We start from the raw sequence: 24,436 nt of genomic DNA on the forward strand, positions 1-24,436 counted from the left end.
GCTGCATCAGAGTGGCGTTTTGTTCCATGAGGGTGGTATTTTGTTGTTGCAGTCGGTCGATCACTGTTTCCAACAATCTAGCGTTGTTGGACGCTTCCGGTTCGGTAGGTTGAGGTGGAGGAGGGAGTCTAGGTGCCATTCGTTCTCTGGATACAGAGAAAAATGAACGTTAGTTACGTGTAAAGAGTTAAGATAAAATAACTCATTTAAGCACATTTTAAGCACACATCAAAACATAGTGCACTCATAACCTACAGCGTCCTTTAAGAGAACAAAACTGCTCTGATACAACTAATGTAACATCCCAAAATACCGTAATTACCATAAATCAGGATTAATTACAATTAACAGTAACATAAACAGTCTTTGGCATTAAACAGAACTCAAGGGTTCAAAGCCGAACGGCTGCAGTACAAAATAACGAGCGTAACAAGTAACAGGAAATAAAGCGGAACGAACGGTTTTACAAAATGATTAACCGAACGTCCAAAACGAGCTAACATTTACAGCCTAACATCTACGAGCGCTCTAAGGCTCGGCCTTTACTTCAACTTCGACCAGATTTGCATCATCCAAATTTTCTTCTTCCAGCATTTCTTCAAGAGATGCACCACCATCTGCTCACATCCACACGGATGATCATTGCAAGACAAGACGAACGTACATAGACAGGAGACAACACAATGGAAATGCAAGGATAAGCTTATAATATTTAATTTATACAATTAACACATACATTTAACATTTCAATTCACACATACAACATGTAACTTATCAAATAATAATCATAGAAATACGTATATAAGACAGACCGTCCGGACTGTATGAACCGTGTAGCTACAGGCGTCCTTGCACCCGAGTGGTGTAGTAGCCGGGATATACCTAATCAGCTGCCACTCGAGGTTGGTCCGTTCTTACGTCGCCCATGTTAACTTATGGACTAAGGACCTCCTGCCATTCCCACACATGAACTACTCTCCTCTACGTGAAGATGAGTGTCACGGAATATCAGGATGGACCAAGCCAGCATTAGCATGTCCACAGTCATACTTTACCAATCCATTATTCAACATATATGAGACGTTCCTCCTTGAAACGCTCGTTCAAATTCCATAATCATAAAATCACTTGATATAACGTTCGCACGGTAATTTGTCATGATTCATAATCAATCTCATCCTTAACTTTAAGAGTACAAAAGAACGAACGTTCAGTCCTTTGAAGAAGTAGGACGAACGTTCAAATATAATACTGGATGTACAGACGTGACTCTCTGTTTGGCCAGTCAATCGCACTGACTCAATTTGAAGTGTATTGGTACTTAGAAGATTTCAAAATAAATACCTTGGACCAGATTCAATATAAGAAGAATGCTCAAGAAGAAATTGAGAATACTAACGAACGCTCGACATGAGGCCGAACGCTATCAAAGACTAACGCTCGACATAAGGCCGAACGCTATTAAAGACGAACGCTCGACATAAGGCCGAACGCTATCAAAGACGAACGCTCGACATAAGGCCGAACGCTATCAAAGACGAACGCTCGACATAAGGCCGAACGCTATCAAAGACGAACGCTCGACATAAGGCCGAACGCTCGACATAAGGCCGAACGCTATCAAAGACGAACGCTCGACATAAGGCCGAACGCTATCAAAGACGAACGCTCGACATAAGGCCGAACGCTATTAAGGACGAACGTTCGATAGGAGGCCGAACGCTATTAAGGACGAACGTTCGACAGGAGGCCGAACGCTATTAAGGACGAACGTTCGACACGAGGTCGAACGCTATTAAGGACGAACGCTTCGGTTAAAGACCGAGCGTTACGTATTTATAAAGTTTCAAATATTTATATAACTGAGCTGAACCGAACGCTCAGACACCAAATTGGGGACGCTCGTTCTGAGCGGAGTTCTTTCCAAATGAAAGGATTCCCTTCTAAGTTATTTTAAGGAAAACCGAACGGTCTAAGACCGTACGGTGACGAGCGTCATTTATCATAGGGGATGATATGAATTTCAGATTTTTCAACCTTAACAGAATTTTCCAGATTTCAAACATTTAAACTTATACTGTATAATTCATATGATTTTCAATTTATAAACTTTATAACATTCATTCCAGTAACTTCATATTCAACATCAACATACAGATTTATTTCATACACCATAACATCCATTTTTCATACGTATCAAACCAACATGCAGATCAAGCAAAGAGCAGAAATCATTTTCCATAACAGTAGTCGTCCATACAGCTCAAACATCATACATTTCATACATGCACATCAGATCACATAACATACAGTATAAATTAAACATATAAGCTTCCCTTACCTGGATAGCAGTGTATGCCCTAATGCAAAAGTTGGGTTCGTCTCTTACAGCTTTCTACCCCCAGTTTCACTCAACACTCCCACTTGATCTAAACACCAAACCAGAAAATTCTCAGATACAGTCCATGCATGAACCGAGAGGATGGTTTCGAACAAAACCCTAATGGACGAACTTCTAGAGGAAGGAACTTACCGGCTTAGAATCAAATTCTGTTCGGTCCAAACTAACGTCCGCGTCTCTGGAAACGTTCCTATGGTTCTGAAATGGGATTTGGAGAAGAAAATGAGAGGTTACAGTAGAGAGAAGTTTACTGGTTTAAGAGAGAAGTTGGAGAAGATGAATGGTTTGATTTCTGAGAAAGAAGATGAGTGATGCAGGTGAGCGGAAGGGTTTTCGAAAATCACTTTTGTTCCTTCCAATTCCAGACGAACGAGCGTCTCTCTTTCGGACACCTGCACCTCCACTCTGACTTCCGAAACTTCCAGCGTGACAAGTGGCATGCGTGCATGCAGCGCTTGGTGCGTTTTTAATGCACTGAGTGTATGACGTGGTGCGTGTTTTCAGAGAATGATGAAAGGTTTGGTTTCAGTGCCCAGCAGAAGGATTTAGCAGAAATAGAGGTGGGTTTTAATGAGATAAGTATTGATTACAGTGTGCATTAATGATGATATGACATGTAATTTACAGAGCAAATTTTCAGGGTCTCACACATAAACTAAATTGTTTTTAATTTCAGCTCTTAAACTATCTAAGATTGTGAATATACTGGAATAAGTTTCCAGTCGAGGGTAATACTTCCATTCTAAGTCTATTGAGTAATATTAATAGAATCCATCATCGATGTATTATCGCTTTAAAACTTGGAGTTTCTTCACGATTAATTGAAAATAATAAATTGTATTTTAATTACCATTAACATCAACTCTTAAACTATGCAAAGACACTTAGGTGTATTGTAACATCCCGATTATATAATAATAAATATTACATAATAAAGACGTCAACATTCAAATATAGAGAACAGTCAGAATATGACGTGTAATTTAATTGTTAAATTTCAATCATCCAATTAAAAGGAGTGAAAATTTAAACTTGAACAGTTGGAAAGGATTGATCGCTACAAATGATCAATCAGGAAACTTCTAAGAAGATTACTTTGCAACATCAGCAACCTCCAGCTCCTGCTCCAAGGGAAACTCTCTTCGACGACCTCTGCTCCCATCCAAGTGGATGATCATCGCCGAATAACATAATCCAAATTGGCACACAACACAAACAATGCAAGGGTGAGCTAGATATAAAAACATGTTATCTCCTAGCACAATTAATTCATGAAATCATTCATAGGTTCATATAAAATAACAATTAAAGCATACTCATTGATCTATATTCACACACTCCCATGACATGTAAACATTCATCCAAACATGGTAAACTGACATCACAAGACTTGTTACTTTATACCCCGACTCGTCCGGACTAGAATGATTACCGAGCTATGGCGGGTCTTGCACCCGTGGTGGCTTTATGAAACTTGGGCACTACCGCCCTGGCACTACCGCCTGGTGAAACTTTGGGGCACTACCGCCCGGCCACAGTCACGAGGTTAATCCGTTATCACTCACCTTGGGTCATATGGAAGCACCCAAGACTAGGACCTCCTGCTACTCCTCACCACATGGTTCAATCCTCTCTACATGAGAAGAAAGACCATTGGAGCTTCAGGATGACCCCCAAAACTGAGCTACCATGTAATCATTCTATACAACCCCCCAAAACACCACCATGTATCCTCTCCTTGAGGATCATGGAATTACGTCCATGAATCATATTGTTACTTTGAAACTTAACCACAATTATGAATATTCAGATACCACCATATTATCACAACAAATCCAACATATTTCATACATTCACATATTTTCAAATAAATCATGTAACATCCCGATTATATAATAACAAATATTACATAATAAAGACGTCAACATTCCAATAAAGAGAACAGTCGGATCATGACGTGTAATTAAAGTACGAAATTACAGTCATCCAAAATAAAAGAAACGGAAATTTAAACTTAAACAGTTTACAGATTCGAACACTACACGTGTTCAGATAGGAATTCCTAAGAAGACTACTCCGCAGCCTCAGTATTCTCCAGCTCTTGCTCCAAAGGACTCTCCTCGACAACATCTGCTCCCATCCAAGTGGATGATCATCGCCAGAGAAACATACCCAAACAGCACACAACACAAACAATGCAAGGGTGAGCTAGATATAAAAAAACATGTTATCTCCTAGTACATTTAATTCATGACATCATACATAGGTACATATACAGGAACAATTACAGCATACTCATAACCCACATCTCATAACCTCATACGACTCATCCTTACACCTACATAGTTCAGCTGGCACTCCCCAACACTATGCAGAGTAAGTCACAACTCATATTTACGCTCGCATAGTTCAGCTGGCACTCCCCAACACTATGCAAGGTAAATTCCCAACACACGACTCATCTTTACACCTACATAGTTCAGCTGGCACTCCCCAACACTATGTAGAGTAAGTCACAACTCATATTTACGCTCGCATAGTTCAGCTGGCACTCCCCAACACTATGCAAGGTAAACGCACACGATTTATCTTTACACTCGCATAGTTCAGCTGGCTCTCCCCAACACTATACAAGGTCAGTACACAGAACTCATCTTTACGTTTACAATCATATCATCGTAGTAATCCTATTTCATACATTCTCATGCATTCACATACTTTCACATAAATCCCATCACAATATACATTCCAAATATTTGTACACATAGTTCAATTTAATAGAAAAATGGATTTAGAATACATTTTTGGACGAACGCTTACTTTGGACGAACGTGGACGAACGCTCAGTAACAGGCCGCACACGTCTTTGGACGAACGCTTACTTTGGACGAACGTGGACGAACGCTCAGTTTGGACGAACGTGGACGAACGCTCGCGGACGAACACTCCTGGGCGAACGCTCGCTCACAAATTGAAGTGAAGGACGAACGCTCACAGAAACTTAAGGCCGAACGCTTGGTCGAGAAAAATTGGACGAACGTCCAATTTGGATCGGACGAACGCGCTCCGCAGCATCTCGCGCTCGGGCGCGACATGCTGGGCGCGGCATTTCCAGTGCCACTCGCGTCTGGGCGCGACAGTGGGGCGCCCGGGCGTGACCTGATGCAGAATTCTGCAGAATACAGAATTCTGCAGATTTGAGGTCAGAACCTCTCTTACCATTTTCAACCCTTTTTAATTAACTTCTAACACCCTTAATTCATGTTTTATACTAGATTGAACTTACCTAATTGATTATAAACGTTCCTTATTCAATTCTTAAGGGATTCATACTCAAATTCAACCATAAAACACCAATTTTCACAACTTAGATACTCAAAATCCAATTCTACCACTTTACACCTATTTTGATCAATTTGATGGCTCTAACAAGTCATAATACAGTGGGTGAAACTGTTCCAAATGCTCAATAACACTCTAGACCCCAAATACTCAAAATCACTACCTCACTTCCTCTCCAAATAACTAAAAAGCTACAAAATCCTAATTTCCTTCAATTCCAAAACATACAAGATTACATACATGAATCAACATATCATTTTCAGTCCAACCATACACACAAACCTCAAATTTCCAGCATCTACATCATGCAACAACTACCAACATACAGAAAATCCAACTCCCCTTACCTCTTGAAGACCTCCTTGCAAATCTTGAAATGCAGTGTACGGATCTCCTTCCAAATTCACGAGCTCTCTACTTCTCTTCTCCTAGATTTTCAGCAAGCGTTTTACTTCTCCAGATGCAGCACCGAACATCCCTCTTGAATCAATCTTCCCAAGGCTTGCAATCCAAGGCCTCCTTGTATCTCCAACAGCTCCGATCTTCACCCTCTCACTATTTTGCAGTAACCTTCCAATCCGTAACGCCCCTCCCAAAATCCTTCAATCTACCAACTCTTCTCTTTAAGAAGTAGAGCTGTGCACTCTCCAACTTCTCCCTTCCTTCCATAATGCTGTGCCCAATGATGATGATGGTGTTTTTGGTGGCTGGAGCACTTCCTGGTGGGGAGACCCACCACTCAAGCTGCTGCCCACTTGAAGATAATGCTGATGGAGGCTTCCTGGTGGTGCTTGGAGCACTCAAAGGTGGAGAGACCCACTTCCAACCAGCAGCCGTCCACTTGAAGCCCCTTCCCCACTTCCAGAAAAGTGCAGCCGCCCCATTCACATCTCCCTCTTAAAAAAATGCACGACCATTGGAGCTTCAGGATGACCCCAAAACTGAGCTACCATGTAATCATTCTATACAACCCCCCAAAACACCACCATGTATCCTCTCCTTGAGGATCATGGAATTACGTCCATGAATCATATTGTTACTTTGAAACTTAACCACAATTATGAATATTCAGATACCACCATATTATCACAACAAATCCAACATATTTCATACATTCACATATTTTCAAATAAATCACGTCACAGACAATATTCCAACCATTGGTACACATAATTCAACCCAAGAGCAAAGGAACTTGGAATCCAACTTATTTGTAAAATACTATTTGGACGAGCACTATTCACCACCCAGGACGAACGCTATTAAGTGAACACCACGGACGAACGCTCATTGTCAAATGGACGAACGCTAATTGCCAAACATCGGACGAATGCTAATTACCAATCAATAGGCCGAACGCTATTTGGACGGACGTTATCAAATCCTATACTATCAGGCCGAACGCTATTTACTAACAGGCCGAACGCTAATTCACTGATCACACCATTAGGTCGAACGCTAAGATTGATACTTAGGACGAACGCTATTTTACCGAAAGCACTTTAAGAACGAACGCTAAGATTGATACTTAGGCCGAACGCTGGGATCGAGTACTTAGGCCGAACGCTATTTTATCGAACACCATACTGGACGAACGCTAAATCCGAATCCTAAATGAACGAACGCTACAATTTCTAGTACACTAAGACCGAACGTTCATGATCCAACCTTACGAATATCAATTTACAACCGAACGCACACTAATACATCAAAACCGAACGTTCAAGATTAAATCCTAAGAATACTACTTAAGATCGAACACTGAAATAGAGAACTTAGACCGAACGCTGAGATCTGGTACTTGGGCCGAACGCTATGAGATTAAACGCTACAGGGTCGAACGCTAAACCATTGAATACCCTATTGAATTAAACACTATTTGACCTAGCGCTTAAATATCAAGGCCGAACACCATATGGACGAACGTTTAAGATTGGAAATCGAATTAAGGCCGAACGCTCACAATCAGATTGAAACCAAGACCGAACGCTCAAAATCAGAATTTAAACTACAACCGAATGCTCAACAGAACAAGACCGAACGCTCCAGATTTAAACTTAAAACTATCGAATTATTACCGAACGCTCACATCACAATTAGACAAAAACCGTTCGCTCAATATCCAAACCTAAGAGTACCCACAAAAACGTACGCTCACAGTTTCAATTAAATAAGGCCGAACGTCTAATATCCACACCTTAGAACACCCAATAAAAACCGAACGCTCACTATTACTCTTACATCAAAACCGAACATTTAAAATGTTTGGACGAACGCTAACACCCACAAAACCGAACGTCTAGTATAACTTTTTCAAAAAGACCGAACGCTATACAGGATTGAAGTACGAACACTAGCCCTGAACTAAAAACCGAACGCTCAACATAATTTGGCCGACCACTAATTGGTCGAGCCGTTTTGGACGAACGCGCCAATATCTTGGCCGACCACTAATTGGTCGAGCCATTTTGGACGAACGTCCAATTTTCATCAAATTGGACGAACGCGCGTTTCTGCAGAATTCTGCAGAATCGCAGGTTTTCCAGAAAACCCAGAAAACCCAGAAATCCCAATTTTTCATCCCTTCCTTCCCAGATTTGCATTAAACACAACATATATCATCAATCAAACAAAAGATCTAGCTCCCCTTACCTCTTGAAGACTTCCTTGAATCACTTCCAGAGAGTTTGATTTCCTTCCAACTCCAAAAGTTCTCCTCCTCTTCTTTTGCCCAACTTGCAGAACCAAACCTTGCTTGCAGCTTCAACTTCATCTCTCTCAGAAACTTGGCAGCAATGATTTCACTCCCTAAGTGCAGACCCATACCCCTTTTTATCTCCCACGAGCCTCCCAAACTCTTCCCTCTTCCCCTCAAGGCTCTGGTAATCGTTTACAGGACCCCTGTAAACGATTACCCGAGAGAAATTGGGAACCTGTACAGAAACTCCAACAGAGGAACTCAGTCAGATGAACACAGGTCACCATTGGACAAAAAACTGACTTTTATGCTAATCTGCACCTGTCTGAGGCTTGTGCAGGTGTTCCAGTGGTGGGAGAGGGTGGATGGTGATGTGATGTGAGGCCAAGGAGGGTGGGGAGACCCCTCATGAGTTGGAGGAGCAAGCTGTGCAAGGAATGAGTGAGACTGCTGAAAAAAGGCTCTGGTAATCTTTTACAGGACCCCTGTAAACGATTACCCGAGAGAAATTTCCAATTTGTACAGAAAGTCCAACACAGCTACTCAGTCAGATGAACACAGGTCACCATTGGAAACAAAAGTGACTTTTAGGCACTTCTGCAACTGTCTGAGGCTTGTGCAGGTGTTCCAGTGGTGGGAGAGGGTGGATGGTGATGTGATGTGAGGCCAAGGAGGGTGGGGAGACCCCTCATGAGTTGGAGGAGCAAGCTGTGCAAGGAATGAGTGAGAGTGCTGAAAAAAGGGGCTGGTAATCGTTTACAGGACCCCTGTAAACGATTACCCGAGAAAAATTGGGAATTTGTACAGAAAGTCCAACAGAGGTACTCAGGCAGATGAACACAGGTCACTATTGGACAAAAAAGTGACTTTTATGCTAATCTGCACCTGTCTGAGGCTTGTGCAGGTGTTCCAGTGGTGGGAGAGGGTGGATGGTGATGTGATGTGAGGCCAAGGAGGGTGGGGAGACCCCTCATGAGTTGGTGGAGCAAGCTGTGCAAGGAATGAGTGAGACTGCTGGAAAAAGGCTCTAGTAATCGTTTACAGGACCTCTGTAAACGATTACCCGAGAGAAATTGCCAATTTGTACAGAAAGTCCAACACAGGTACTCAGTCAGCTGAACACAGGTCAGCATTGGAAACAAAAGTGACTTTTAAGCACTTCTGCAACTGTCTGAGGCTTGTGCAGGTGTTCCAGTGGTGGGAGAGGGTGGATGGTGATGTGATGTGAGTCCAAGGAGGGTGGGGAGACCCCTCATGAGTTGGAGGAGCAAGGTGTGCAAGGAATGAGTGAGAGTGCTGAAAAAAGGGGCTGGTAATCGTTTACAGGACCCCGGTAAACGATTACCCGGGAGAAATTGGGAATTTGTACAGAAAGTCCAACAGAGGTACTCAGGCAGATGAACACAGGTCACCATTGGACAAAAAAGTGACTTTTATGCTAATCTGCACCTGTCTGAGGCTTGTGCAGGTGTTCCAGTGGTGGGAGAGGGTGGATGGTGATGTGATGTGAGTCCAAGGAGGGTGGGGAGACCCCTCATGAGTTGGAGGAGCAAGCTGTGCAAGGAATGAGTGAGAGTGCTGAAAAAAGGGGCTGGTAATCGTTTACAGGACCCCTGTAAACGATTACCCGAGAGAAATTGCCAATTTGTACAGAAAGTCCAACACAGGTACTCAGTCAGGTGAACACAGGTCACCATTGGAAAAAAAAGTGACTTTTAGTTTTACAGACAACTGCAGTGTTATTAAGTGGTATTGGTTAGTGTTATTGGTTAGTATTAAGTGGTATTGGTTACTGACTTTTACTCACAACTGCCATGGTATTAAGTGTATCATAAATTGAACATTACATAATAAATGTCGAGAATTGAGGAACCATTTTGAAACTAAACAACTTCATTTTATTAAATACTTGAAATGATCAAAGCAGGAACTGGAGTACATAGTTCTTTAAAATGCAGTAAAGAAAGCCTAAACAAGCAATTTTAAGTCTGAGGATTGTTTCCAGAAGCACTTGGCAAGTGTTGCAGTTGTTCTTCAATGTTCTCAACACGCGATTGCAACGCATCAAACCTTGTAGTGATGACCATGTCCATGTTTCCAAATCTTGTTTCAAGGGCATCAAATCGAGTTTCAAAGGCATCAAATCTTGTACCAACAAAGGTTTGAAGTTGTTCTATGCGGTTGATTACATTATCTAGTGTTGTAGATGAACTGCCTTGTTCATCATCTTGTCCTTGATTCTGTTGACCTTCTTGTAAGGGGGGATGGGGGGCATTGCCTTTGGGAACCCATTCTCCTTCATCATTTTGCATATAACCAAATGATGCTACAACTTCACAACCAATTCTTTGCTTGAACTTCAGTTCTGAAATGGGATAACTTTCAGTAGGCACTTCAAAGTGTTCCATGAAGATGGTTATCAAATGTGGATACGGCAACTTTGCGTTCTCCCTTAATGCTCTTTTCATCTTATATCTAATAAGATGTCCCCAGTTAATTTGAATGGAATTGAAAAATGCCCATAGCAGCATAATATCCTCTTCGGATGCCTGACCAATATTGGTTGCACGAGGAATTAATACTCTAATGAGAACGTAATGAAGTATCCTTGGTTGAACCTTCATTTGCCCCGCTAGTATTCTAGATTGTATGGCTGCATCATCTCTACACACTAGTTGCCTTGCAGTGACAGAATCGTATTGTTCTTTCCACTCATCTACAACTTTGCCTTCGTAACAAACACCATCAGATGGGAGATTAGTTAGTTGTTGAAAAAGATTAGGCCTCACCCTAATTTTGACCCCTCTAACCTCGCTTCGAATAACCCCGTATCCGATATTGACATGTTGCTATAGAACACTCTGACTAATTGTGGGTGGTAATGTCTTCTTAAACACACAAATTCAGTCAGCCCAGCTTCGTGTAATATGTCATAGAATTGAAAATTTTTTCCTTGAAAGTATTCGTCCTCTAGATACTTACTCTCCAAAATTTCCCGATTTACGAAATGTTGGGCATATTTCTCCTGTTGCTCATCCGACGAGAAGAGATCATTGGTAGGCGTAGGAGGGGATGACGATGGTGATGGGGTTGGACTCCGGCGACGGCGACGTCCACCAACGGAAGAAGATGCCTTTTGTTTCTTCGTTCCACGATCAGCCATTGTATTTCGTTTAGGGTTTTGCACTGAGAGAAGAGAGGTTTTCGAAACGAATTTGAGGAAGGATGTGTTTTGTGCGGTTATGAACACGATTGCAAGTTATACACGTTATGCAGTGGGATAATTTGGTTTAATTAACTGAACACAGTAATCGATTACCAGAGCCTAGTAATCGATTACAATGGCCTCGTAATCGATTACCAGAGCATCGTAATCGATTACAATAACAAATACTGGTGTGGTCATATGCATCACATACATTCATTAAAGGAATTTCATGGAAGACCATTTTAACTTTGAAAAACAGAAAAAAGTTACAAAATAAGCAGCAAACAAGTTGTATATATCAGTTGATGTTGTTATCGAAATTGTTATGTACAGCTGACAACAACGACATAAATCCAAAATGACCCATTTCGGTATCTTGTGATAGTTGGATAGTGTCCGCTTCAAATTGTTCATGGTGATCACATTCAAGAACATTACTTGGTCTTTCGCCCTGAAACAACACAACTACTAAGTTAAACATAATTGATACACTAAAAACTATTTAATAAATATTTTGACCGTAAATAATGACTCACGCATTGTTCGGTGGGTGGTGTTGAAGTGTTTGTCAATGAAGTTGACTTTCTTCTTTTGGTTTTTTTCTCAACAGTGGACTTCAACCTATTTGTGCGTGGACGTCCTTTTCGCTTAACAGTTGCAGGACTGTGTACAAGGACATCAGATGTTCCAACTGGAGTAAGTGGTATTGACGTGCATGCACCAGTATCGTATCTTAGTTGGCCTGCATCACTGATGATGTTATTTGTCATGGAAGAACTGAATCCAAATTTTGTACCCAAACAATTAAGTTCTTTTTCCAATTCAGTACTAGCTTCCTCAGACTCACATGCAACTTCAGCAATTTCATAAAAACGTTTGCACAACAGTTTGTATCTTTGCATCCGTGGTTCATTTGTCGAAGAGCTATACGATGCTGTTATTAGTGTGTGTCTTCTTCGAATGTTTTTGCTCCAGCGCCTCAAAATGTATTGTGAGGGAACACTGTAAACATCTTCTTGGCCAAATACCAACAGGGAATGGCGACATATAATTCCTCTAAACTCAAAGAGGTGGCAAGAGCAAGTGGTTGTCTGTGTGATGGGATCAAATTGAACTTTGTAAAATTTATCCGGTACACGATTACCCTCCCACATTCGTTCCTCTTTTACAGTGTAAGTGTTCCACAAGTCCTCCTTTAAGGTGTCTTTGATGAAACAATTCATCCTTGAACGGAATTCTGTTTGGACCTCCTAAAACTTTGCATGTGTGTATTCCACTTGAAATTGTCTCTCAATTGGTGACTGAGAACCACATGCAATAGTGGTGTTCATGGAGGAGAAGTCGGCTTCTATTTCCTTCTTACCATTGTTGTGTTGTGAGTCACTTCTTTAATCATCCTAGTGATGTATTGTCCTTAACCTACAATTTTTATGTGGACAGGAAATTTCTGCATAATCATGGATGCATGGGAAGACCTTGTTTATGATGATGATGTCCTTGAATCGTTTTTGAAAAAATGCGATGCTTCCGCAACGCTTATTCCTGGTCCTGCAGGTAACATCCAAGCAGCTTTCATGAATAGAACGGGAACAGAACAACCGAAATCCACACAAGAATTTGCTCGTGATGTTGCTGACGCAACCTATGAACGAGATTTCAACTCCAATGCTTGGAAATGGGCACAGATGTTTATTGAACACCACGGTACACTGAATCTCATACACGCTTCCAAGAACATTATTACCTTTAATACTTGTAATTTGTGTTAATATTTTTTTATCATAGGTCTCGTAAAGGATGGAAAATTCGAGAACGTTAACTCCCTCCAAGAGGCAAAATCAGCTGAGGTCCTTCCATTGGTGGTTTGCATATTGAAAGAGTGCAAGCCCAATGGGTTGGGAGATATGCAGTTGACTCTTAAGGACCCAACTGCCACGATGAAGGCTTCGTTGCATAAGAAAGCTCTTGAAGATCCTGAAATTGCAGAAAATATCGCAGTTGGTTCCGTTATCATACTCAATCTTGTAAGCCATCAAATTTTTACTTAACTACCATAATTATTTTATTGGTATTTAAGTGTTCTTCTTCTTACAAATTTCGTTTGTACATTTAGGTCCACCCCTTCACTGCATTTAGGCAAAACCACTACCTCAATATTACGCATCGCTCTATAGTGAAGGTATTTCCAGCTGAAGTTTCTCCTCCTACAATTGACCTTGTTAAGGAGACACCAAAACCTGTCATTCGACTTCCTATGTGGGCAGAGAAGGAACTCAATGTGGATGACATCCTCCGCAAATTTGTCCGTCCATCTGACCAACCATCGACGTCCAATCAAGCAGACAACCAATAGTGGGTTTAGGATAACTGTAATTTTATATGAACACCATTATAAGTATTTCATGGATAACTGTAATATTTGAAACGTACAATGTATCATTTTGTTGTGTATGTTGTGTAACTGAATCTCTATTAATGGTGTGTTATAATGAATTTATTTGTCATACAAAATGGTGCCTAAAAGTCAGTTTTTTTTCCAATGGTGACCTGTGTTCACCTGACTGAGTACCTGTGTTATACTCTATGTACAAATTGGCTTTTTCTCCCGGGTAATCGTTTACAGGGGTGCTGTAAACGATTACCAGACCGTTTTTTGAACACTCTCACTCATCCCTTGCACAACTTGCTCCTCCAACTCATGAGGGGTCTCCCCACCCTCCTTGGCCTCACATCACATCACCATCCACCCTCTCCCACCACTGGAACACCTGCACAAGCCTCAGACAGGTGCAGATTAGCATAAAAGTCACTTTTTTGTCCAATGGTGATCTGTGTTCACCTGACTGAGTACCTGTGTTGGTCTTTCTGTACAAATTGGCCATTTCTATCGGGTAATCGTTTACAGGGGTCCTGTAAACGATTACCAGAGCCTTTTTTCAGCAGTCTCACTCATTCCTTGCACAACTTGCTCCACCAACTCATGAGGGGTCTCCCCACCCTCCTTGGACTCACATCACATCACCATCCACCCTCTCCCACCACTGGAACACCTGCACAAGCCTCAGACAGTTGCAGAAGTGCCTAAAAGTCACTTTTTTTTCCAATGGTGACCTGTGTTCACCTGACTGAGTACCTGTGTTGGACTTTCTGTACAACTTGGCAATTTCTCTCGGGTAATCGTTTACAGGGGTCCTGTAAACGATTACCAGAGCCTTTTTTCAGCAGTCTCACTCATTCCTTGCACAGCTTGCTCCTCCAACTCATGAGGGGCTCCCCACCCTCCTTGGCCTCACATCACATCACCATCCACCCTCTCCCACCACTGGAACACCTGCACAAGCCTCAAACAGGTGCAGATTAGCATAAAAGTCAGTTTTTTTTCCAATGGTGACCTGTGTTCATCTGACTGAGTACCTCTGTTGGACGTTCTGTACAATTTCCCCATTTCTCTCGGGTAAACGTTTACAGGGGTCCTGTAAACGATTACCAGAGCCTTTTTTCAGCAGTCTCACTCATTCCTTGCACAGCTTGCTCCACCAACTCATGAGGGGTCTCCCCACCCTCCTTGGCCTCACATCACATCACCATCCACCCTCTCCCAGCACTGGAGTATTAATAAATTATGCTTACCTGTGCAGTAGTATGGATTTTTTTTTCTTTTCAAAATTTAAGTAATCCTTTCAGAATCTTAGAATTTGAAAGACCATATTCATCTTATCTAAGTCTTATAATTTTTTTTTTGTTTTCCCCTTATCTTTGAATTATAACCAAATTGGTTATTTTTTCTTACTTAGAGTCAATTAATTACAAGTAAGGATCCATTCAACTCACTTTTCTATAAAGGGACTAACTTGAGATTTCCGAACCAAAGTGGGGACAAAATTGGGTATTATGCCAATTTATTAATAAAACGAGCATTATCATTTCTTCTAAAGTACTTCATGTGTTTCATCATGCCTTGATGTTTTCAGTTATGAAGAATGTGTACCAAAAAAGGAAGAGGAAGGATTTACAATCACGGATTGTATGGCATTTGACATGTTTTTACTTGAAGGACCATTAATTCATCCCAACTTTTAGTCTCTTTTCTGGTTGTGGTCAAGCAGCTTTCCTAATTATTTAGGTCACCCAATTCAGTGAACAAACATACATTTTCGTATAAAACTGTTTATTATTGGATCACAGCCCAGTTAAGGTGAAAAATGTCCACCATTAACAACCACTTCTTAACTATAACCATGTTATACTTTTTTTAGAAGTTTGTTTCTACATGTTTAGTTTTTCATATTAACCAAGGATATTCTTTGGCCAACAAACAAAAATTATTTTTCTTGAGGTATTCAGATACATTTATTAAGTTACTTTTCTCAGAACACATTTTTTTCTATGCACGGAAATCTCTGATCATATGTTTAAAAAAAAGGTAGTGTGGCAATCACGTCATAGAATGTTTGTTTAAGGTTTCTATTTCTATTACATGTTTTTTATTCTTGTCTGTTATGTTGAACCAAAGACGAACATAAGTTGGGAACAATGGTAAGTATGAAACCAAGTTAACCATGTTAAGTGATGTGAGGTATCCTGTAACATCCCGATTATATAATAACAATTATTACATAATAAAGACGTCAACATTCCAATAAAGAGAACAGTCGGATCATGACGTGTAATTAAATGTAAAATTACAGTCATTCAAAATAACAGAAACGGAAAATTTAAACTTAAACAGTTTACAGATTCGAACACTACACGTGTTCAGATAGGAATTCCTAAGAAGACTACTCCGCAGCCTCAGTATCGTCCAGCTCTTGCTCCAAAGTGATCTCTTCAACGACGTCTGCTCCCATCCAAGTGGATGATCATCGCCAGAGAAACATACCCAAACAGCACATAACACAAACAATGCAAGGGTGAGCTAGATATAAAAAAACATATTATTTCCTAGTACATTTAATTCATGATATCATACATAGGTACATATACAGGAACAATTACAGTATACTCATAACCCACATTTCATAACCTCCTACGACTCATCCTTATGCCTACATAGTTCAGTTGGCACTCCCCAACACTATGTAGAGTAAGTCACAACTCATATTTACGCTCGCATAGTTCAGCTGGCACTCCCCAACACTATGCAAGGTAAACACACACGATTCATCATTACACCTACATAGTTCAGCTGGCACTCCCCAACACTATGTAGAGTAAGTCACAACTCATATTTACGCTCGCATAGTTCAGCTGGCACTCCCCAACACTATGCAAGGTAAGTACACACGATTCATCTTTACACCTACATAGTTCAGCTGGCACTCCCCAACACTATGTAGAGTAAGTCACAACTCATATTTACGCTCGCATAGTTCAGCTGGCACTCCCCAACACTATGCAAGGTAAGTACACACGATTCATCTTTACACCTACATAGTTTAGCTGGCACTCCCCAACACTATGTAGAGTAAGTCACAACTCATATTTACGCTCGCATAGTTCAGCTGGCACTCCCCAACACTATGCAAGGTAAGTACACACGATTCATCTTTACACCTACATAGTTCAGCTAGCACTCCCCAACACTATGTAGAGTAAGTCACAACTCATATTTACGCTCGCATAGTTCAGCTGGCACTCCCCAACACTATGCAAGGTAAGTACATCCCAAATCACCACTATGTCTCCTTTTCTGAGGATCATGGAATTACGTCCACCACCATGTATCCCCTCCTTGAGGACCATGGAATTACGTTTGTGAATTATACAGTTACTGACAAATACCAGATATCCCCATATATTACAGTAAATCCAACACACCTAATAAATTCACATATTTTCACATAATTCTCATCACAGTATACATTCCAAACATTTGTACACGTAGTTCAATTTAATAGAAGAAAACATTAGTTATAGGGTACTATACGAACGAGCACTATTCACCCAACACCTTGGAACGGACGTTTCTGGACGAACGCCATTTAACAATTTGCACGAGCGTCTCTTCAAAATGGACGAACGCCATCTAACAATTTGGACGAACGTCCTTTCCGGATGAACGAACGTCAACAAAACAATATGGACGAACGTTGTTTAAGCAATATGGACGAACGCTAGCTTGATGATTTGGACGAACACTACAGGACGAATGATCAACAACCGGCCGAACACTTGGACGAACGCTACGGGACGAACGCTCAACAACAGGCTGAACACTCTTTTGGACGAACGTCACGGACGAACGCTCAAGGTCGAACACTTCTTGAACGAACGCTAGGATTGATACTTAGGTCGAACGCTCACTCGGATTGAAGGACGAACGCTCAACAACACTGTTTGGACGAACGCTCAACTATTCGGACGAACGTTCAATATGCAACTCAAGGACGAACGCTCACTATTCGGACGAACGCTCACTCACTGTTTGGACGAACGCTCAACATGCAACTCAAGGACGAACGCTCACTATTCCATCGCGCGCTCAGGCGCGACATGCCAGGCGCGACTCTTCCAGAGGCTGGGGCGCCTGGGCGCGACAGGGGCGCCCGGGCGAGAATTCTGCAGATTTGAGGCCAGAACCTCATTTTATCATTTTCAACCCTTTTTATTGACTTCTAACACCCTAAATTCATGTTTTATACTAGATTGGACTTACCTAATTTGATTATAAACGTTGCTTATTCAATTCTTAAGGGATTCATTCTCAAATTCAACCATAAAACACCAATTTTCACAACTTAGATACTAAAAATCCAATTCTATCATTTTACACCTATTTTGATCAATTTGATGGCTCTAACAAGTCATAATACAGTGGGTGAAACTGTTCCAAATGCTCAATAACACTCTAGACCCCAAATGCTCAAAATCACTACCTCACTTCCTCTCCAAAAGACTAAAAAGCTATGAAATTCCAATTTCCTTCAATTCCAAAAACATACAAGATTACATACATGAATCAACACATCAATTTCAGTCCAACCATACATACAACCACAATTTTCCAGCATCCTACTCATGCAACCACTATCAACATCCCAAAAATCCAACTCCCCTTACCTCTTGAAGACCTCCTAGCAAATCTTGAATGCAGTAAAGCTCTGGACGTTCTCTGCCTCACCTCTGGATGTAGCACCCAACACTTCACTTGAATCTACCTTCCTCAAGCTTGCAGCTGCAACGCCGGACGACCTCTGCCTCACTTCTCCCAAGTCTGCAGCAAGCTTACTCTCTTCTCCAGATGCAGCATCCAACCTCCTTCAATCTCTGATTTCCCTTTTTAAGAAGAAGGACACGTTGCTTCTCACAGCCACTGCTCAGTGCTATGCCCACCAAGGAAGGAGATGATGGTGTTCTCATGGTGCTTGGAGCACTCGGAAGTGGAGAGGTCCACCATCCACCAGCCGCCCACTCCACCCAGCCATCCACCATCATCGTGCAGCCGTCCACTGAGCTCCTTCCCCCACTAACAAAGTGCAGCAGCCCATTAGAAAGCCTACCCTACCATTTCATTTTAAAAAAAAATAAAAAGGACACCCGGTCCTTACATATCCAACGCCAACCTTCATTAGGTTGACCATATACCCGCAAAGCATAGCGTGAACAAGGCAAAAGCTTTCTAAAAGAATTAAAAGTGACCATGTACGATCTTGCAGACAAAATTTAACAATTTTTAGTTTGAGTATGATGAGAGAGCCAACCCAAGATTTCCATAATCTAAATATCAATATTATCCGAAACATAACACGTCTTTGACTACATTAATCTGTACTATTTATCGTTGTTGATACTCAATGTCAACATACAAATATAATGTGAAAGATATTGCTGATTGAAGAGGCAGCATATACTGACATATATTCTTCACAGCTAATATCAAGAAACTCCTAATATTGATTCTTTAGAGAAAATAAAAGTGTGCCAAAATTGAACCTACAATTCTTACAGAGCATTGTATCCTTAACTTACTGTACACTTACATCAGAACTATTTTTTCTTACATGTCTTTTCTTGTAGTACTTCCAAAACTCATCTTTCTGCCTAATCACTTTCACACCAGTCTTACTTTTAATCTGAGCAAGCAAGGCTCTCCAATCCTTGTTTTTCCGAGCAGCTCTGGCCTCCAGAATGGCCAGAAGAGTCTGATAAGAACTGACATCCATAGTCTGTTTATTCTTGACCATCTGCTTGTGATAAAGAAATGCCCGCTTAAAATCATGAAATCTGACAAAGGCAAATATCATAGTCGAGTAAGTTACAGAATCTGGTTGTAATTTAAGAACTGCCATCTCTTTGAATATCTGTGGCAGTTTTGAGAGTTGCCCTCCCTTTGCATGTGCATTTATCAGCATATTGTATGTCACCACTGTTGGTTGCATTCCAAGCTTTCCAAACTCAGATATTATGCCTCTTGCCTCCATGTAGAGACCTTGTTTAGCAAAACCATCAACAAGAATGTTGAACGTTGTCCGTGTCGGTTCGGTTTTGTCATTCTTCATCAACTTCCATATTTCCATAAGTATTTGAGCTTCACCTGCCCGCCTAAGCACATCTAGTAAAGTATTGTAGGTTTCTACAGAAGGTTTAATACCTTCCATTTTCATGTTTTCAAATGCTATGTAAGCTTTCTCATGCAAGCCATTAATTGAATATGCATGGATTAGTGCTGTATAAGAATGTGAGGTGGATTTTATACCAACTTCCTTCATCCTCAAGAATGCATCTGCAGCTGCCAGGTCACTCGGGGTTTTTTGCTTACCATATGCACTGATTAGACAAGTATATGATTCGGCATTTGGCTTCAAGCCAACATCTTTCATTTCTGCCATTAGCTTTTCTACAATCTTGGGTTGCATTCTTCTGCTGTATGCATGCATTAGAATGTTGAAGGTAGCTACAGTAGGCTTAATCCCTTTGGCTCTCATCTCCACAAAAAGCCCTTCAGCTGCTTCTACATGGTTGTATTTACAGTATGAATCCATCAGAGTGTTGTACACAATTGCATTTGAAGAAACCCCTTTTTGCTCCATTTCGGATTGAATGACCAGAGCTACCCGCATCAGACCCTCATCACAAAAAGACTTTACTAATGCACATAGGACTTCTTCATTCCATTTGAACCCTTTTCTATTCATTTTCTCAAAAAATTGCCATGCATCTTTTGCACTATGGCCAAGTTTTCTCATAACGGTAATCATAAGAGAACATGTCGCATGATCTGGATGAATATTCTCTATTTCCATCGACTCATACACTTTCCAAGCATCTTCGTACCTAAAATAAGAACACGATAAAATCTTACACAATACATTGTATAGCATTTCATAAAAAAAATGCTGACCAAAACAGAGTAAGATAATTTGTAGTAGGAAGAGATGAAATAACTTTTTGTAACATCAAGTTCTTGGTAAGGAATTAAATGTGTTTACGATACTTAATTAGTATTCCCCCAACGTAGCACAGTATTATGTTGGAAAGCAGCGCCTAAACATGTGAAGAAGACACATTGACTATGAAGATATATATTGATGCTGACTATGCAGGTTCTATTACTGACAGAAAATCTACTTCTGGATATTGTGTATTTCTTGGAGATAGTATGGTAACATGGAGAAGCAAAAAGCAAGATAGAGTATCACGTTCTAGTGCAGAAGCTGAATTTCGAGCCCTTGCTCAAGGAATGTGTGAAGGACTCTGGATGAAAATCATTTTGGATGATCTTAGAGTCAAAGTGGAGAACCCGGTGCAACTACACTGCAACCTTTATCTTAATCAAGGATTAAAATCAATCCAACTAAGTGTAATATAATAATTTTTCTAGTCCCAATAACAATGCTTAATTTGATTCCGGTTTTGCAGAAAATTAACACATTTGTATCATGTAGAACATTATTAAATTATATACAACATAAGCTAGTAACAAAGTGACATCATAAAATGCAGACCCACCTCAAATGGCATTTTAACAGCTGAAAATTTAGGCCAAAAGAAACAACATACTGAAAATCTAAGAATATCATTCTAAGTCTGCGATCAATAAAAGTAAGTTTTAAAGGGAGCTTTACCAGCAGGGTAAGTGACATCACTGATTTGTCAGAGATCATGAACAGCCACTAGCGCAAGGTTTTTCTTCACTAAATGATAATCAGGATATTTTCCAATTCACTAGGGACAAATCCAAAGCAAATACTTTTAACCCCCGCTCACTTCCAATAAAACTTCATCGATCATCAAGCATAAAATCTTAACTCAAATTCAAAGGGTGAATACACCCATGCTAATTTAGAGATATTCTAACTTTAGAGGAAGTTTTCCCTATAACATGCAGGGCATCATTATGTCACATTCGAAAATCTAGTGGATAATGGTCTTGTGATCTCATCAGAAATGACATGGCATACAATGTTTGATCATCAATGCATTTTATATTTGGGAAGGACTTGGCAGTATCCGCATATCTGCCAAAGGAAAAGGAAAATCTTATGAAAAGAAGCAACATAAAAAATTATAATACCAGAAATCAGAGTGAATAAGTAAAGGAAAAAGTCTACCAGTAAGTTAAGCGGTCTGATTTCTATATTACATAATAGGCAGATCCCAAGTATACAAAACTGTGGTTACAAAACTGTTTTGACAACAAAATAGTATTCAAAGCTTGCTATATGTTTCTAGTTGCCAACTGCATTCACCTTTTTTAATCATGTAAAGGCTCCTTGACAAGAAGATTCATTTTCTCATGAAGAAATTTGAGCACATCTTCTCTCCCTTCCTTTAAAAGCAACTGTCTCAACCTCCCAAACGTAATACGTGATGGTCGAATTCCCTTCTCTATCATCTCTTCAAGCACAACACAAGCTTTTGCGGCATCACCTTTTTCACACAGCCCCTTGACAAGGGCAGAAAAGGTGTGCATGCTTGGAACAAATTGTTTTGACTTCATAAACTTCCATATTTGCAGAGCCATTTCCAGATCATTTTTCTCACAAAACATTTTTATCATCATTGTGTAAGTATCAGCATCCGGTTCACATAACTTGATCATCTGGCGGAAAACTCTAAAAGCTCTATCAGTCTGTCCCTGACCAATCATACTGCTTATGATAACATTGCAGGTCCTTGAATTCGGCGCAACGCCATTGATCTCCATCTCCTGCAAGACCCTGCGCACATTTTTAAACTTATTTACTTTACAAAAGGCACCAATCAAGGCATTATAAACCACAACATCAGCCTTGATTCCCTTCCTCTCCATCTCCTGGAATGAATCAATAGCATCTTCAATTCGGTGCTCCACTCCATAAGTATGAACCAGGACACTATAAATGAAAGATGTAGGCCTGCAATTGCTCTCATCCATTTCCTTCACAACCTCAACTGCTTCATCGACCCTCCCTGCTTTGCAAAGAACATCAACCATTATACCATAAGTAACAACATCAGGATCACACCCAGCATGAACCATCTCTCCAAAAACCTCCCTTGCCCGGGGAAGATTGGGAGCTTTTCCCCACCCCTCCAGCAAAATGCTATAAGTTTTCGCGTCTGGTTCAAATCGACCCTTCATAGCATCAAAAATCTCCTGAGCCTTCCTCACATTGTTGGACTTGCACAAAGCACTTAACAAACCATTAAATGCAGCAAGATTTGGGACCACATCGTACTTATCCATGACATTAAAGGTGTAAACAGCCTCGTCGACCTTGTTAGCCCTAGCATACTTTCTCATCATGATGCAAAAAGTCTCCACATTTAGCATGCCCTTTTTCCTCATGGCATTAACAAGGTCCCACACGATCTGGTACTGTCTAATCTTAGCCAGAGATTCAATCATCAAGTGATATGCCCTTATGCTGTGCGAGTACCCTCTCTGCTTCTCTGCCCACTCAAAGAACCGAAATGCTGACATGCCCGCATTCTCAAATCGTTTGAGAACATCTTCAACTAAATCAGGGGAAACTTTAACTCCAGTTTGATTAAGAGCAGTGTCAAGTGCCAGTGTGGGACACGTCATCATAACCTTGCTCACTCTCTCGCTCGCTTCTCCAACCTCCTGAATCGCCTCATTTGTGCTGTGCATTTTTGCAAACAATACCCATTTGGATAATATATTTTTTCTATGGGAACAAAGCTTAATCATTGCGCGGACAAAGCAAGACTTGCAAATTATTCACCTGAAGCAAGCTCCACAATGGAGAGTCTGCAAACCCTAACGGGATATGACGATTGCTCAAGTCTGAAGTGGCGATTGCCGAAAAATTACTGGTATTTCTGTGAAACGAGTTTCAGGTCGCCATGGTTTGATGGTGGCTGATAGTGGTGAAGCCGCCGTTGTGTTCGGAAATCTCTCGAATTGGAGTGGTGAATGGATGTTGTTCACAAACACAACTTAGTCAGCAAAACCATTTTTACAACTCCATACTAAATGCAAGAATGGATTTTTGTTTTCTTAAAGTTTACAATATTCTATATAAATTTGAACCTATGTACAAATCACATGCTATAATTTAATACAATAATAGTTAATATTCTTGTTATGTTGTTTGTTTCTGAAATCCAACATTAAAAATAAAATTAATTTACAATATAAAAATAAATAAGGCTTCATTTTATTTGATAATTTTATAGAATTAAATTAGATTCAATATTCATTTTTATAATAATTTTAGAGTTATATTAGTGTAAACTTTAATTTTGATTTATCTGAAATTATTATAATTTTACAATATTAATATATTCATTTTTATTATAAAATGTTTTATTATATTCCTAGTTTTATCAAGAGTACGTT

At 40.4% G+C, this 24,436-nt stretch overlaps 3 protein-coding genes across 5 annotated transcripts; all 3 read right to left on the bottom strand.

Annotated features, from left to right (window-relative positions):
* Positions 1-11,283: 11,283 nt before the first annotated feature.
* LOC128197734 (protein FAR1-RELATED SEQUENCE 2-like) lies at positions 11,284-14,060 on the bottom strand. Its single transcript, XM_052880217.1, has 2 exons — positions 12,186-14,060; positions 11,284-12,100 (listed from the first exon to the last, which is right to left on the bottom strand). Exons 1-2 carry the CDS (start codon positions 12,870-12,872, stop codon positions 11,948-11,950), a joined length of 840 nt encoding a protein of 279 aa, XP_052736177.1. The 5' UTR covers positions 12,873-14,060; the 3' UTR covers positions 11,284-11,947.
* A 2,924-nt stretch (positions 14,061-16,984) lies between these two features.
* LOC128197839 (pentatricopeptide repeat-containing protein At5g50280, chloroplastic-like) lies at positions 16,985-21,668 on the bottom strand. The gene is made up of 3 exons (XM_052880663.1): positions 21,598-21,668; positions 19,650-20,922; positions 16,985-19,114 (listed from the first exon to the last, which is right to left on the bottom strand). The coding sequence occupies exons 1-3, from the start codon at positions 21,666-21,668 to the stop codon at positions 18,953-18,955; spliced, it is 1,506 nt and encodes a 501-aa protein (XP_052736623.1). The 3' UTR covers positions 16,985-18,952.
* Positions 20,796-24,081, bottom strand: LOC128197733 (pentatricopeptide repeat-containing protein At1g77360, mitochondrial-like). 3 transcript variants are annotated; one of them, XM_052880216.1, is made up of 2 exons: positions 22,338-24,081; positions 20,796-20,922 (listed from the first exon to the last, which is right to left on the bottom strand). In XM_052880216.1, exon 1 carries the CDS (start codon positions 23,783-23,785, stop codon positions 22,343-22,345), a length of 1,443 nt encoding a protein of 480 aa, XP_052736176.1. In that variant the 5' UTR covers positions 23,786-24,081; the 3' UTR covers positions 20,796-20,922; positions 22,338-22,342. The 3 variants fall into 3 exon arrangements, 2 of the variants coding, with proteins under 2 accessions (XP_052736176.1, XP_052736175.1); XR_008250431.1 differs by lacking the exon at positions 20,796-20,922 and adding an exon at positions 21,646-22,106 and having other exon boundaries at positions 22,200-24,080; XM_052880215.1 differs by lacking the exon at positions 20,796-20,922 and adding an exon at positions 21,646-22,106 and having other exon boundaries at positions 22,338-24,080.
* Positions 24,082-24,436: the final 355 nt, after the last annotated feature.

This window comes from Vigna angularis, chromosome 7 (assembly GCF_016808095.1).
Source record: "Vigna angularis cultivar LongXiaoDou No.4 chromosome 7, ASM1680809v1, whole genome shotgun sequence".
In the NCBI taxonomy this organism is placed as follows: domain Eukaryota; kingdom Viridiplantae; phylum Streptophyta; class Magnoliopsida; order Fabales; family Fabaceae; genus Vigna; species Vigna angularis.